At 41.2% G+C, this 14276-nt stretch overlaps 2 protein-coding genes across 3 annotated transcripts in view; both read left to right on the forward strand.

Moving 5' to 3' along the window:
• Nucleotides 1-14276, forward strand: part of LOC125902837 (uncharacterized) — a 37174-nt gene that overhangs the window by 8988 nt on the left and 13910 nt on the right. The gene's annotated exons all lie outside the window — the stretch shown is intronic.
• Nucleotides 1559-13406, forward strand: LOC125902810 (piggyBac transposable element-derived protein 4-like). Of its 2 annotated transcripts, XM_049599430.1 has the most exons (5): nt 1559-1929; nt 2290-2445; nt 2586-2743; nt 2896-4435; nt 11847-13406. In XM_049599430.1, exons 4-5 carry the CDS (start codon nt 3091-3093, stop codon nt 11852-11854), a joined length of 1353 nt encoding a protein of 450 aa, XP_049455387.1. In that variant the 5' UTR covers nt 1559-1929; nt 2290-2445; nt 2586-2743; nt 2896-3090; the 3' UTR covers nt 11855-13406. The 2 variants fall into 2 exon arrangements, with proteins under 2 accessions (XP_049455387.1, XP_049455388.1); XM_049599431.1 differs by lacking the exon at nt 11847-13406 and having other exon boundaries at nt 2896-4567.

Consider the following 14276-nt stretch of genomic DNA (forward strand, 5'->3'; position numbering starts at 1 on the left):
CACTGCATCCACTTGATAGCAGAGTCTCCACACGTTCCTACAATACCATTTTTATCCCTCTACGACCAAGTTTCACTGATCCAGCAGCCAAATATGACAAAAAACAACAAGCGCCTTTAAAAAACAAAACCAGAAATGCTGTCTTACCTTTTAGTCTAGCAGCAAGTCCTCAAAAAAGGCTTTAGTTTTCGAGATACCCCTACCCGAGGTAGAACAAAACACAACAATGTTTTTTTAAATCTTCAGGGTCTCCCATTCATGAAATGGATTGTCTTCAACTTTTATTTTGGGGCAAAATTATTTTTGGGGGGCATTCTTTACAACTACCCCAATCTCTGAAAAAGGGACAAATCAGGCCAGTTCGGATAAGGGAAATATGACAAAAAAGCCAATTTCTTGAGAATGCTCACTCCTTTCCTCATAATATTTGCTGAAGTATAAAACAAGTGTCTGCCCTACATCACAAAAGAGTCAGAAAGTAATTCACTTTAAAAAATCCTGAAATATAACCCTGAAAACATGGCTTTAATTTAGGCGGAAATTGCATTTTTGTGATAATAAGAAAAGAGGGCTTCTTTACTTTTCTCTTATTTAACAGAAAATCATAAAGTCCTGTCAAATACACTGTTACTGTATTGTCTAAGGTGTTTTTGAAAAATAACCATTGGTTGTTTGGAGATACCTAGTACAGTTTTGTTGTAAATGAGGTTTCTATAGGTAAACCCCTTCTCTAAAAACAGCCAAATTAGGTCATTCCGAATGAGGAATGGGTGGCATAGCCTATAAGTTAAGAATGCTTAATCTGATGGTCATCACACTTGGGGAAGAAAAGACCAGGTGATTGAAAGGTTCAATCATCAAAAACACCTTAGACAATACAGTAACAGTGTATTTGACAGGACTTTATGATTTTCTGTTAAATAAGAGAAAAGTAAAGAAGCCCTCTTTTCTTATTATCACAAAAATGCAATTTCCGCCTAAATTAAAGCCATGTTTTCAGGGTTATATTTCAGGATTTTTTAAAGTGAATTACTTTCTGACTCTTTTGTGATGTAGGGCAGACACTTGTTTTATACTTCAGCAAATATTATGAGGAAAGGAGTGAGCATTCTCAAGAAATTGGCTTTTTTGTCATATTTCCCTTATCCGAACTGGCCTGATTTGTCCCTTTTTCAGAGATTGGGGTAGTTGTAAAGAATGCCCCCCAAAAATAATTTTGCCCCAAAATAAAAGTTGAAGACAATCCATTTCATGAATGGGAGACCCTGAAGATTTAAAAAAACATTGTTGTGTTTTGTTCTACCTCGGGTAGGGGTACCTCAAAATCTGAGGGCCCCTGCTGCTAGACTATTTGTAGTATCACAGAGAAAAGTATAATCCACAGAAATAAAAACCGCTGAAATGGAAGGACTACATCTCCCAGCACGCTTTTGTAGTCTTTCCGGCTTCGTTGATATGCTTAGCCCGCCTTTCAAAGGCTCTGATTGGGTCAAAGCGCCTGTCCGTCACGGATCGTCACTCATCCTTATCGCTTTGTGATTCGCTAGTCGTGTGGTTTACCTGAAAAAAATGCGCAGAACTTGATTCTATTGGCTCTTACGATTCCAACAAGGTGTCATTTGTCAAGATTGACCAATGGGGACCGAAGATATCGCCGCGCCTAACAACAACGGGGCTTGGTTGCACTGAAAGCTCATTACGCACAGAGACGCACCGGAGGCTAGCGATGCACCACTGCTGTTGACACAGAGAACTGTTCTGCTGCTTTTATTTATTTTATCTCCTTGACAAAATGTCAAGTGATAAGCACAAATACAGCCGAGAAGAAGCTTTGGCCTTGATATTTTTGGACAGTGGGGCAAATGTTGCTGTTGAGGACTCGTCTTCTGACGACGACAGCCTGATACAGCCGGAGCACTGTGATTCAAGGTACGTAATCTCAATTGTACTTATAAATACATTTACAGAATTATTTTTTGTGGAATTCAGTGTTATGTCATCACTCTGGTGCCGACCTTTATTTGTTCTTGTAAACAAAGCCCCAGCCATTATATGAGACCCGGCTAGTGCGTTTCAAAATAAAAGAAACGCAATAGACTTACTATGGTTTTTCCCCTCTTCGTGATGTATTTTTTGATAGATGCCACTAATACTCCAGTGCGACATAGTTATTTATATTACCTCGATTATTTATACGGGGGGGGGGGGGGGATAAGTGTATTTTTGTTCAATACCCCAGTGCAGTTGTAGGTCAATATATAAATATATTGTCTATGTTTTTGTCAACAGTGAGGATGAACATGAGCACCCAGGGCCCTCTACCTCTAGCTCCCAAGGTGCTTCTGCTCCCCCTCCACCTCCACCTCCCCGTAGCCAGCCATCAAAGAGGATAACAAGGCGTCGACGAAGTCTGCCTGTTGCACTAGTGGAAGAGGAAGGAGAAAGGTGTGTGACTGATTTCCAGCAGTGGACATGAGGCTGTGTATTACTGTGAAGTTTCAAAGCAACTGAAGCCCTGGTGTGTGTGTACCCCAGTGCAGTTGTAGGTCAATATATAAATATATTGTCTATGTTTATGTCAACAGTGAGGGTGAACATGAGCACCCAGGGCCCTCTACCTCTGGCCCCCATGGTGTTTCTGCTCCCCCTCCCCCTCCAACCCAGCCACGTAGCCAGCCATCAAAGAGGACAGCAAAGCGTCGCGAAGTCTGCCTGCTGCACTCGTGGAAGAGGAAGGAGAAAGGTGTGTGTCTTTTTGATTTCCGGCAATGGACATGGGACTGCATATTTCTGTGAAATTTCAGAGCAACTGAAGCCTTGGTGTGTGTGTGTGTGTGCCCCAGTGCAGTTGTTTGCCAATATATAAATATATTGTTGTTTATATTTATTCAACAGTGAGGATGAATATGAGCCTCCAAGGCCCTCTGGCTCACAACGCAGTTCTCAACGTCGTTCTGCTCCTCCCCCCACTCCAGCCCAGCCACAGGATGGAGAAAGGTGGCACAATCGAGAGGAGGAAGACCAAAAACCTGACCCCCTCAGGTTCATGCCAGCCCGGAATCCCGGTCCCACTATTGACATTACAGCAACATGGACCCCTCTGGCACTCTTCCAGTTGTTTTTAGTGCATCTGTTGTCAGGACAATTATTGACAACACCAATGCCAATGCAGCTAGGAGGATTGAAGCTGGCAGAAAGTTCACGTGGAAGACTCTGACAGTGAAAGACTTCTACATGTTTTTGTGCATCATTGTCTTCACTGGCCTTGTGCAAGTCCACCACAGAGGAGACTATTGGAGAAAACAATGGCCATATAACTTTCACTTCCCTCACGAGAAGATGTCCCGTGACCGGTTTGAAACAATTTTGTGGTCGTTGCACCTCAGCAACCCAAAAGAAGATGAGGACAACGATCACAAAAAAAACACTCCGGATTATGATCGGCTCTTCAAAATAAAACCCCTGTACACCGACATTGTGGCAGCCTGCAAGGCTTATCTCCAGCCTTCTCAAAACATTTGTATTGACGAGAGAATGGTTGCATCAAAGGCTCAGAGCAGTATGAAGCAGTACATGAGGGACAAACCTACTAAGTGGGGCTACAAACTGTTTGTACTTGCTGACTCTGCTACAGGCTACACGTGGAACTTTTTTGTGTACACGGGGAAGAGTGACAGGAGTAATGTCAGCACAGCTCATGGTCTGAGCTATTCCTCGGTTGTGGACTTACTGCCTTATTTTCTGCTTGGTGGTGGCTACATTTTATATGTAGACAACTTCTATACCAGTCCTGCCCTCTTCACACATCTGCACCAAAAACACATTGCCTGCTGTGGGACCATCAGGAAAAACCGGGTTGGATTCCCACAAACGTCCGCAAACGACTTCCCAAAAAGGCCAGAGAGGGGGGATATGCGCTGGATCAGGAAAGACAAACTGCTGTTTCTGAAGTGGATGGACACTAGGGAGGTGACGCTGTGCTCCACACTCCACCAGGCTTTCAGTGGAAAGACTGTTCAGCGCAAGGTGAAGGAGGGTGGGGTGTGGAGCACAAAGGCAGTGTCTGTGCCTGATGCAGTTGTGGACTATAATAAGAGCATGGGCGGTGTTAATCTGTCCGATGTTCTTATCGGATATTACACCGTACACCACAAGACTATGAAGTGGTATAAAACTTTCTTTTACCATTTCATGGACATAGCTATTGTCAACAGTTTCCTGCTGCACAAGGAGTTGTGCAGGATGAAGTCTCTTCCTGCTCTGACTCAGAAGGCCTTCAGAGAGCAGCTTGCAACTGAAATGTTGGCCTTTGCTGAAGGCTCATCCTCCACATCTGCTCCAGCGTCACCCTCCACGCCTACTCCAGGGTCATCCTCCACGCCTGCTCCAGGGTCATCCTGCATGCCGCGTTATTACATTACTGACGCAACTCAAGGTAGGAGGTACTGTAAGAGGTGCCAGAACGCCGGCATAAAGAGGGTGAAAACTCCCATTTATTGCAGGAAATGCAATGTCCCGCTGTGCCTCACTCCAAAAGCAGTGGCATGACGAGCTGCCAAATGCTTGAATGACACACTATTTTCTTACTATTATTATTATATTATATTATTACAGTTATTGTTGTATTATTATAGTGAATAAATAAATAAATCTGCTCCTGTTGGAGACAAATGTAGCCCTTTTGTAGGGTTTCTTTGGGGGGGGTCATATTTTATTTATTTATTTTTTTCTTCAAAAACAGGTTTTTCTTAGACCCATAATGACATTTAAATGAAATGAAATGAATTTTACAACTTGGTACCTAAAAAATCTCAAATGGCACTAATGGTGCCAAATTGTGCCAAATTGTGCCAAACTTGAGGACGCCTAGGCATTTCTTTACTAAAACCTCTGTAATTTTTCTCTGCTTTATTTCAGCAGTATCAGACTTCTCACAGGTGATGTCCAGATGTTGTTCCATGGCTTCATTGAGTTTTTAGGCTACTGTGGCATTATTTTCACAGGGGTATTTACTATAAAATTCCTTTTTTTTTAGGCAAGGGAAGAAATTCTTCCATTTATGCTGTGTTCCATCTGAATTTACTCTGACACAGTTGCATCAATAGTGATGCTGGCACTTCTGATGGAATCTCACAAGTGTTACCTTTATTGTGATACCAAGATAATGCACATAAAGCTTGTAATTACAGAGTTATACCCTATTTATTCTGAGCATGTCATTTTCAAGCAGGAGCCTCAAAAAGGGACTCAGGGAAGAACAGGCTAGACAGTTGTCAAGCCCTCTCAAATAATCATCAACATGTTGATCACAGTTGTTTGGATCAAACAGTTCAATGTCTTTAGCTAAAAACTCAAGCACTTCAAAGCGAGGTGTCCTCTCTGGTGAAGGCGAGACTAAATTAGCATTCCTAAAGAGGTGTGAATCGCATGCTGCAGGTCTCTGAGGTTGGAAGGCCGAGGTTGAATGGTTTTGCACCCCCCTTTCCCCCTGTGCATGGGTGAAATTATCCAAAATCAGTGTCTGAGGAATACATGAGACAGAATATCCTGAAGATAAGCTACATGTTTCCTCAACATCTGTGTTTGGCACATGGGAATTCAGGTCACTGCTACCTCTGTCTGTTGGTGGAGGTTGGTTAAATCTTATTTATCTGATCGTTTTCAGTTTGTTCACGTTCATAATGAATCATCCTTACGTACTAAAGTTTGTTTTGGAGTTCCACAAGGTTCTATGCTCGGACCAATCCTATTTACTCTATATATGCTTCCTTTAGGTAACATCATTAGAAATCACTCTGTAAATTTCCATTGTTTTGTGGATGATACACAGTTGTATTTATCTATGAAGCCAGAAGAAAGTAATCAATTAACTAAACTTCATAATTGCCTTAAAGATATAAAACCTGGATGAGCACCAATTTCCTTATGTTAAATTCAGACAAAACTGAAGTTATTGTTCTTGGCCCCAAACTCAGAGACTCTTTATCTGATGAAATAGTTTCTCTAGATGGCATTGCTCTGGCCTCTAGCACTACCGTAAGAAACCTCAGAGTAATATTTGATCAAGATTTGTCTTTTAATTCTCATTTAAAACAAACCTCACGGTCTGCATTTTTTCATCTGTGTAATATTGCAAAAATTAGGCCTATCCTGACCCAAAAAGATGCAGAAAAATTGGTCCACGCTTTTGTTACCTCTAGCCTGGATTACTGTAACTCTCTATTATCAGGTAGCTCTAGTAAGTCCTTAAAAACTCTCCAGCTAATTCAGAATGCAGCAGCACGTGTACTAACAGGAACTAAGAAACAAGATCATATTTCTCCTGTTTTAGCTTCTCTGCAATGGCTCCTTGTAAAATCCAGAATTGAATTTAAAATCCTACTGTTAACTTATAAAGCTCTAAATGGTCAAGCTCCATCATATCTTAGAGAGCTCATAGTGCATAGTGCGCTCAGAGAATGCAGGGTTACTCGTGGTCCCTAAAGTCTCCAAAAGTAGATCAGGAGCCAGATCTTTAAGCTATCAGGCTCCTCTCCTGTGGAATCAACTTCCTGTTGCGGTCCGGGAGGCAGACACCATCTCCACATTTAAGACTAGATTTAAGACTTTCCTCTTTGATAAAGCTTATAGTTAGGGCTGGCTCAGGCTTGCCTTGTACCAGCCCCTAGTTAGGCTGACTTAGGCCTAGTCTGCCAGAGGACCCCCCTATAATACACCGGGCACCTTCTCTCTCTCTCTCTCTCTCTCTCTCTCCCATGTCCTATTACTGCATCTTGCTAACTCGGCCATTCTGGATGTCACTAACTCGGCTTCTTCTCCGGAGCCTTTGTGCTCCGCTGTCTCTCAGGTTAATTTGTATTACAGCGGTGCCTGGATAGTGTGACGTGTGGTTGTGCTGCTGCCATGGTCCTGCCAGATGCCTCTTGCTGCTGCTGTTATCATTAGTCATACTTCTACTGTTATTATACACATATGAATTTTGTCACATATGTATACTATCACATATTAATATATACGTTCAACATATTGTACCACAGTAACCAGAACTATAATTATAATATTATTACTTTCATTAATGTTGTTGTAAGCTACTGTCATTACCGTCTGCCCTGCATCTCTCTCTGTCTCTGTCTCTCTCTCTGTCTCTCTTTCTGTCTCATTGTGTCATACGGATTACTGTTAATTTATTATGTTGATCTGTTCTGTACGACATCTATTGCACGTCTGTCCATTCTGGAAGAGGGATCCCTCCTCAGTTGCTCTTCCTTAGGTTTCTACCGTTTTTTTTTTCCCCCATTAAAGGGTTTTTTTGGGGGGAGTTTTTCCTTATGCGCTGTGAGGGTCCTAAGGACAGAGGGATGTCGTATGGTGTAAAGCCCTGTGAGGCAAATTGTGATACTGGGCTTTATAAATAAAATTGATTGACTGATTGATTGATTGATTGATTGATTGATTGGTTGATTGGACAGCCAGAGTTTATGCTCTGTGCAATGGAAGAGATAAACTGTTCTAAACAGAAGTTCTCCATTGTTAGGTCTTAAAAGAGGTTAAGGCTAAAACAGGTTGTCTTAGTTGGCTGTGGTATTGCTTGGCAGACACCTTTGAATGTAACTTGTGATGTAAACTAGCCTAACAAAAGGATGTGCTGGCCTTCAGTGTGGGGGTAGCGTCCTTTGGGGGAGGGGTAGCTCCAACACAAACAGGCACGAAAGATAAGGGACAGGAATTTACGACAGTAAATTTGCCTGCAAAGATAACAACATAAACTAACTAAAATGCGTGGCAGTATCAGTTCGAGAGTTGCTTCTTAAAGTGAACTCAAGCTGGAACTTGGATAGTAACAGCGTACAGAACTTCACAGGGCTGGTAGCACACTGTGGCTGTCATGCTCTATCTTTTACTTAGGCTGAAATGCTTGGCAGTAACAGCCAGTTCTCACGTAAACTCTCTGTATCACAGGGCCGGTGGCACACTGCGATGAATTTCAAAGGAAAACAGGAACAATAGAATCAACTGCAAAGTTTGACAGCTTGACCAGACTGATTTGAATATGTGGTATTCAAATGCTGAACCAAAATCTTACAAGTTTCCACAGGGTAGGTCAACTTGAAAAGCTATCAGCAATGGCAACTCTAGTGTAACACTATGAGGCTTAAGGTAGTGGTGATCAGTTACACAATGTCTCTCAAATTGCTTTATCTATGCGAATAAAATAATTCTCATCACAGTGTACTTGTTTGTAAGTACAGCTGAATGTCTACTGCTGTAGCAGACTAGTGGTGAACGTAAAGACTTTTGGGTAGTCTAAGAATGGAATCAAAGATTTTTGGTGTGAACCAAAAATGTATGCTGATATTAATATTGCACAAATATGAATGAATGTCAACAGTACTACGCTTCGCTACGGGGCTCCAAAAATGTTGGGGTCAACACATTAGGCTTCACACAGAGGCACCAAAATGTTGGGAACATAAATTTGGGCTTCACACGGCGGCACCAAATATGTTGGGATCAATATATTAGGTCTCATCAAGAGGCACCAAATATGTAGGGATTTAATTGGCTAGCGGAAATAATTATTAATTATTATTAATAATTAATAAACACGTTAAATAATGTGACTTAATTAACATTAAATCACCTCCTGGGACACCATTCCCGTAAAGGGAAAAATGATAGCCAGTTAAAGATATCAGTCCCATAAAATACACTAAACTATTAATTTGGAGTTTTGATTAATAATTAAATTAATGACAACATGACAACAATGACAACGCCTGAAGGATTTTCGAGTTCTTGACGCAGCAGAGGTTGACTATTCATTCACTCTTGTTCAACAATAAACAGACAGCAGGCATGATTCCCAAGAATGATATTGAGTCACAAACTAGCAAAGCAAATTAAAACACACAAATTCTAACTAACTATATACAAGCTTGATGTGTGTGTGTGTGTGTGTGTGTGAGAGAGAGAGAGAGAGAGAGAGAGAGAGAGAGAGAGAGAGAAATACGAGAAAGACAAAGGCGGGTGTGGTGATCAAGGAGCCGTGTGGCCTACAAAACAAAATGGCTGACAACAGAGAACTACCAAAATGGCCGAATCAAGGCTTGCTTCAGGTCGGGGGAGATGTTTGTCTGACCGTGTGGTCAGGACAAAGACAAAGGAAAAGAAGCGGTAACTTTGAGATGCCTGTTTGGGTGTAGCTCTGGTGAAAGCCTATTTGTTAATGAGTCCATGTCAATGTGATATGTGTTGCAAATGGTCTGGATTAGTGCAGAGATTGTTTAGTTGTGTGCAAGAATCCGTTTGTGAACAGTATTAGCAAACTAAATACTTAGCTTTGGCGAAGCCAGCTAATCAATGACCTAACTGCAAACTATCACGACAATAACTCAATGACAGCATTAAATCACAAACAAAAAGTTAAACAGTCTTGCTTAGCCTGTAAAGCTGTAATAAGTTATGCCCAGTTGTTACGTTACCGATCCTTGAATGGATGGGAGAAAGAGTCACTTGGTGGTGTGCTGCTTTGTTAGCCGGCAGAAGAAGGCTGGGTAGATGGTTCCAGGTGCAGTCTTTGTTGGGTCCTTTGTTCCAAAGGTGAAACTCTGAGGAAGCTGGTCGCTCAGGGTTTAGCAGAGTTAGACGCTGGGTGCTAACTCACTTAGTTCCTTGTTGCTGGAAAGCTAGTTGCAAACCTTGTGTTTGCAAGAGGGTCTATGATCAATTGCCCTCCCTTTAGTGGTTTGGGGCAAGGAGCAAGGGTCTGGGCCTCTGCTGTTCCAGGCCCAGCCGGAAAGAGGTGTGCACTGCTACGCAGATGTAGAGCAAGAGAGAGAAAAGGCTTGGAGGGAGCAGAACTTCTACATGCCTGTGACATCACAGAGTCAGATGTCACTGTAAAGGTCCTGTCCAATCAAGTTTTGGGACTTGAGTCTCACTGAGGTGTGAGGTGAGATCTCCTGTGGAGATGGGTGTCACATAGCTCTCTTTGTTTGGAGAACAAAGAGCATGCAGAGGAAAAAGCCTTTAAATCTCCAGTTTAGATTTTACCAAATGATAAATCATCTGTGGTCCTGTGAATCACAACAACTTTAACACTGTTTTTAAGCTTTTTTTGTTCAGTTTTTCCCTGTTTCACTGCATATATATATATATATAAACACTTTTCCCAAATACAACAATAATACACTATAGAAACACATTTTGGTCAATTACCATTGCAAAAATATCTCAGTTTATCACATTAACAAAGTGCATAGGCCTGAATGAGCTACGGCTAACATTGAAATATCGCTACTCAAAATACACAGTTTTTACAATCTATTTTAGATTAAACTCTTAGTTTAGTTTAGTTTCATTTAGTTTATAAAGGACAACATGCACTTACATTAGTCATTCATTTAGATTAGTTTATTTAGTTTATAAAGGACAATATGCACTTACATTAGTCATTCATAAGAACGAGACGTGCATCAGATTTAGCAAAGACGATAATTTCCATCTGTAGTCCTTAAAACACATAAGACAACAACAAACACAATAAGACAAACTGACCAACAAATACAAACATAACATAACATACAGTCAACATTAGCAAGTCCACGAAATACAGTACAAGAGTAAAGTGCCCAAACCTACAGCCAGAGCAAAGCGCCTGTAGGGCAATACAGAGTGCTTGATTCGTCAACAAAATACACAATACCTATAGTATTTTCTGTTCAACAGCTCAGAGCAGGGCTATACAAAGTTTTTTAAAGGTGGGGGAGCAGCATTATGTGTAATTTTGTGTACTAAGCACTAAGCCGAATACATGATTAAGTTGTCAAAGCTTAACATTTTGTATTTCTCAAGTATGTTACAATGATGGCGCTGCCAAGGTTTCTTATCCAGAATCTTCAGAGCTTGATTTTAGTGTTCTAACTGGAATTAAAGCAGTCTTGTTAGCCTTAGACCAAGATGATATACAGTACAAAATGTGGGACAGGATCATGGCATTCAGATATGACTTAGTGGCTTCAGTTGATAATGAGTTTCTGATGTGAGGAAAGTTTACGATGTTGAGTTTCAAAACATGACACACCTTTTTTGATATTTTTTTTTTAAAGTCAGGGAGGAACCTAGGATGACGCGCAGGTATTGGAATCCCTCAACATTTTTTAGCATTTGGCACCCTACATAGATGTTAGGACGTTCACTTGATTTCGTTTGTTTGTGAACTGCAGTGTCACAGTTTTCTCTGTGTTCAGAGCAAGGCAGGACAGGTCTTGACTTAACTATTGTTTTAAACCACATAAATCACAGGAAAATGTCCAGGAGCTACAAAAGCATTGTCACTAAATGAAAACACTGACAGCGAGGCCGCCATTTTACATCGCCGTTCACCCACGGGAGCAAACTAGTTTACATTCGCTTAGAAGTTTGTAACACAGTTTTCTACTTCAAACTCAGCCCAAACAATATCAGAAAGGCTTTAAAATCCTTATGCATAAGTTGTGAGAAGTTAACACACATTACTAAACTGCTTGATACAGGAAAAGCAGAGACATGAGACATTAGTTGTGTTCGTCAAGCAGGCTGTTCTCTGTCTGAGGAACAGAAGCCTTGCGCTCACTCTGGTGGATACTCCCTCTTGTGGCTATTGAGTTACAGAATTGCACTTTGCAAAATAAAGAATTAACCCATAATAAAACACATTTAAATCTGACCTCTTTTCACAGAAAAATACACAAAATAGCAATTTCAACTAAACAATTGTGACCATACATTTGTAGGTGTCACACTGGCCTAATATTTTATCTATATTTTATTATTTTTGTGTGTCTCTCTCTCTTTCTCTCTTCTAGGACAGTGAAGATAGAGCAGACACTGGTGACAAGCCCTTGTATCCCGATGCTCCACTTTCAAAAGGAGAAAGTTTACTGATGCTGTTGTCCTATGTGTTGCGGCACAATTTAACTGGTGAAGCACTGACTCATTTGCTGGAAATGTTTAACATAATGTTTCCAGGCCTGATCTCATCTTCACATTACTTGTTCCACAAAGAATTTGGAAGATCATCGACATTTGAAGTTCACTTTTATTGTGAAAGCTGTTTAAAATACCTTGGCATTAGAGCTGACTGTCCCTCTCAATGTGACTCTTGCAACACACTATTTGATGCCAATGCAAACCTGAAAAAAGGCTTCTATTTTCTTGAGTTGCCCCTGTGTGCACAGATAAAGCAGCTTCTGCAAGAACACAGTGCCAGTCTTAATGACAAAACTAAAACTTTTGGGATTCTCTCTGACATATAGACCAGGGGCCAAGGCAGATTTGGTATCACTTAAAGGGACCAAGCAATTTTGATATTTTCAACTTCCTCTATGTCTCTAGTTTGCATTTTGGTATGATAGACCTGCCTATCTAGTAGCTTTATAAAAAATTCTGGATGATCTTTGGGTCCTCCCCAAAATTGAAAATAGTCAAAATTGAGGCTTCTCCAAAAGGGACAGTGTCTGTTTTATCACATGAATCTCAGGAAATAATTATCAGAATGTCACCAAATTTGGACTGAATGTTCACAGACAGTTGCTGCACACAATGCAGCAAAGATTTTATCAGTGCCTTGCTCCTTTTAAAAAATGTATACAGCTAAGCACACATGAATTATAGGTGGACATGGAATAAGGAATAAAAAATCCAAAAGGCATGTATATATGTGTTTGCCATTATTAATGTAAATAAGCCAGTCTCCCAAAATTTCATTTATATGTGCCAAAGAATGTAATCTTATCATAAAAGTAGGTTATTAGATTATTCACCTCACCATATGATGTCACCAGCCCCTGACAGGTAACTAGTGCAGCCAGAACTTCAAACAGAAAAATAGAATGGGGCCCTATTAGTCCAGGGGCTAAAGGAATCATTTTCACAACTTGGTAGGCCCCTATCACCCACGGGGACCAAACAATTTTGGCATTTTTATCTCTCTACAGGTCTCTAGTTTATGTTTTGGTATGATAGCCCTGCCTATCTAGTAGCTTAATTATAGTTATTACTCTGTAAACAAACTTACACCCGTGTGGCAAAACACTACAAATAGGGTGAAAAATTAACTAATAGATATCCCCATGTAACTTATCCAGTTGATCACTTAAGACAAGTATTTTTGTCTTACAAATTTTCTGAAATATTTTATTTAAATATGCACCAATTTTGATCATGAAGACAATCACAAGGAGGGCAAATTGATTACGCAGTTACTGTGCTAACACTCAGAGTTAGTGTAACCTGCAGTAGGCCTACTAGCACTCAGAGCTGCCCAGTTGCTATTTGACCCATAACTAGGAGGCAAAGAGAGTGCTACCACTTACCTAAGGCGGACTCCCGGGCTAGCAGAGGGAAGGAGGTGCCTTATTTCTCCATTGTAGGCCATCCTAAAATAGGGGGAGCCACCTGCTGCCCTCACCCTTGATCAGTACTTCCTAAGAAGTCAGTTGGATGAAGTCCAGCGACAGGTAGAAGGATATCGGTAACACTGCCACTGAGGAGGAGGAGGAGGAGGAGGAGGAGGGGGTGGTAAGAGAGAATGCAGGTGACACTGAGGTCAGTATGCCAGTCAGAGAGAAAACCATGGAGCAAAAGGGTTGGAGTTAGATGGCCTAGGGCACATGACAGTAAAGAATGGGAGATAGTTAATAGAGATTTGTCAGTAATCCTAAGCAGGCTTAGAGGAAATGCAATAGAAAGGTTAGAAAAGATGGGAGATATAATTTACTGATATGGTCAGGTAAGTCTAGGCGGCAAAGAGAAATAGAGAAGTTAGTTAAGGAAAGGAGACAGTTAAGAAAGCAGTGGAAAAAGGCTACAGAAGAAGAAGAGGAGGGAATTAATGTGTTGCAAGAGGAGTTGAGAAGCAGGCTAGCAGTTCTTAGAAGGGCAGAGCATCTCAGGAAAAAGAGGAGGAAGAAGGAACATGTAAGGGCAGGTTTTTTCAGGGACCCTTTTAAGTTTGTTAAAGGATTGTTTAGCCAGGAAAGGGGGGGGGGGGGGGGGGCAGCTCAGAGCAGAAAGGCTAGAGGTTGAAGAATATTTGAGAAATACATATTCAGATTTAGAGAAGAATAGGATAGTAGGTTTTCCACCGGATATCCCTCCATTAGGAGCGATAGAGCATGAGATGGATGTCAGGCCACCTAGGTGGAAGGAAGTTCAGGAGGTGGTCAGGTGTGCAAAGGCTTCTTCGGCCCCAGGGCCTAATGGAGTCCCCTGTGGGGTTGATAAAAGTGCACCTG

This window comes from Epinephelus fuscoguttatus, linkage group LG15 (assembly GCF_011397635.1).
Source record: "Epinephelus fuscoguttatus linkage group LG15, E.fuscoguttatus.final_Chr_v1".
Taxonomy (NCBI): domain Eukaryota; kingdom Metazoa; phylum Chordata; class Actinopteri; order Perciformes; family Serranidae; genus Epinephelus; species Epinephelus fuscoguttatus.

Bases quoted from the DNA above. Each gene is read 5' to 3' on its own strand.
- LOC125902810 (XM_049599430.1), top strand. From the start codon at position 3,091: ATGGACCCCTCTGGCACTCTTCCAGTTGTTTTTAGTGCATCTGTTGTC.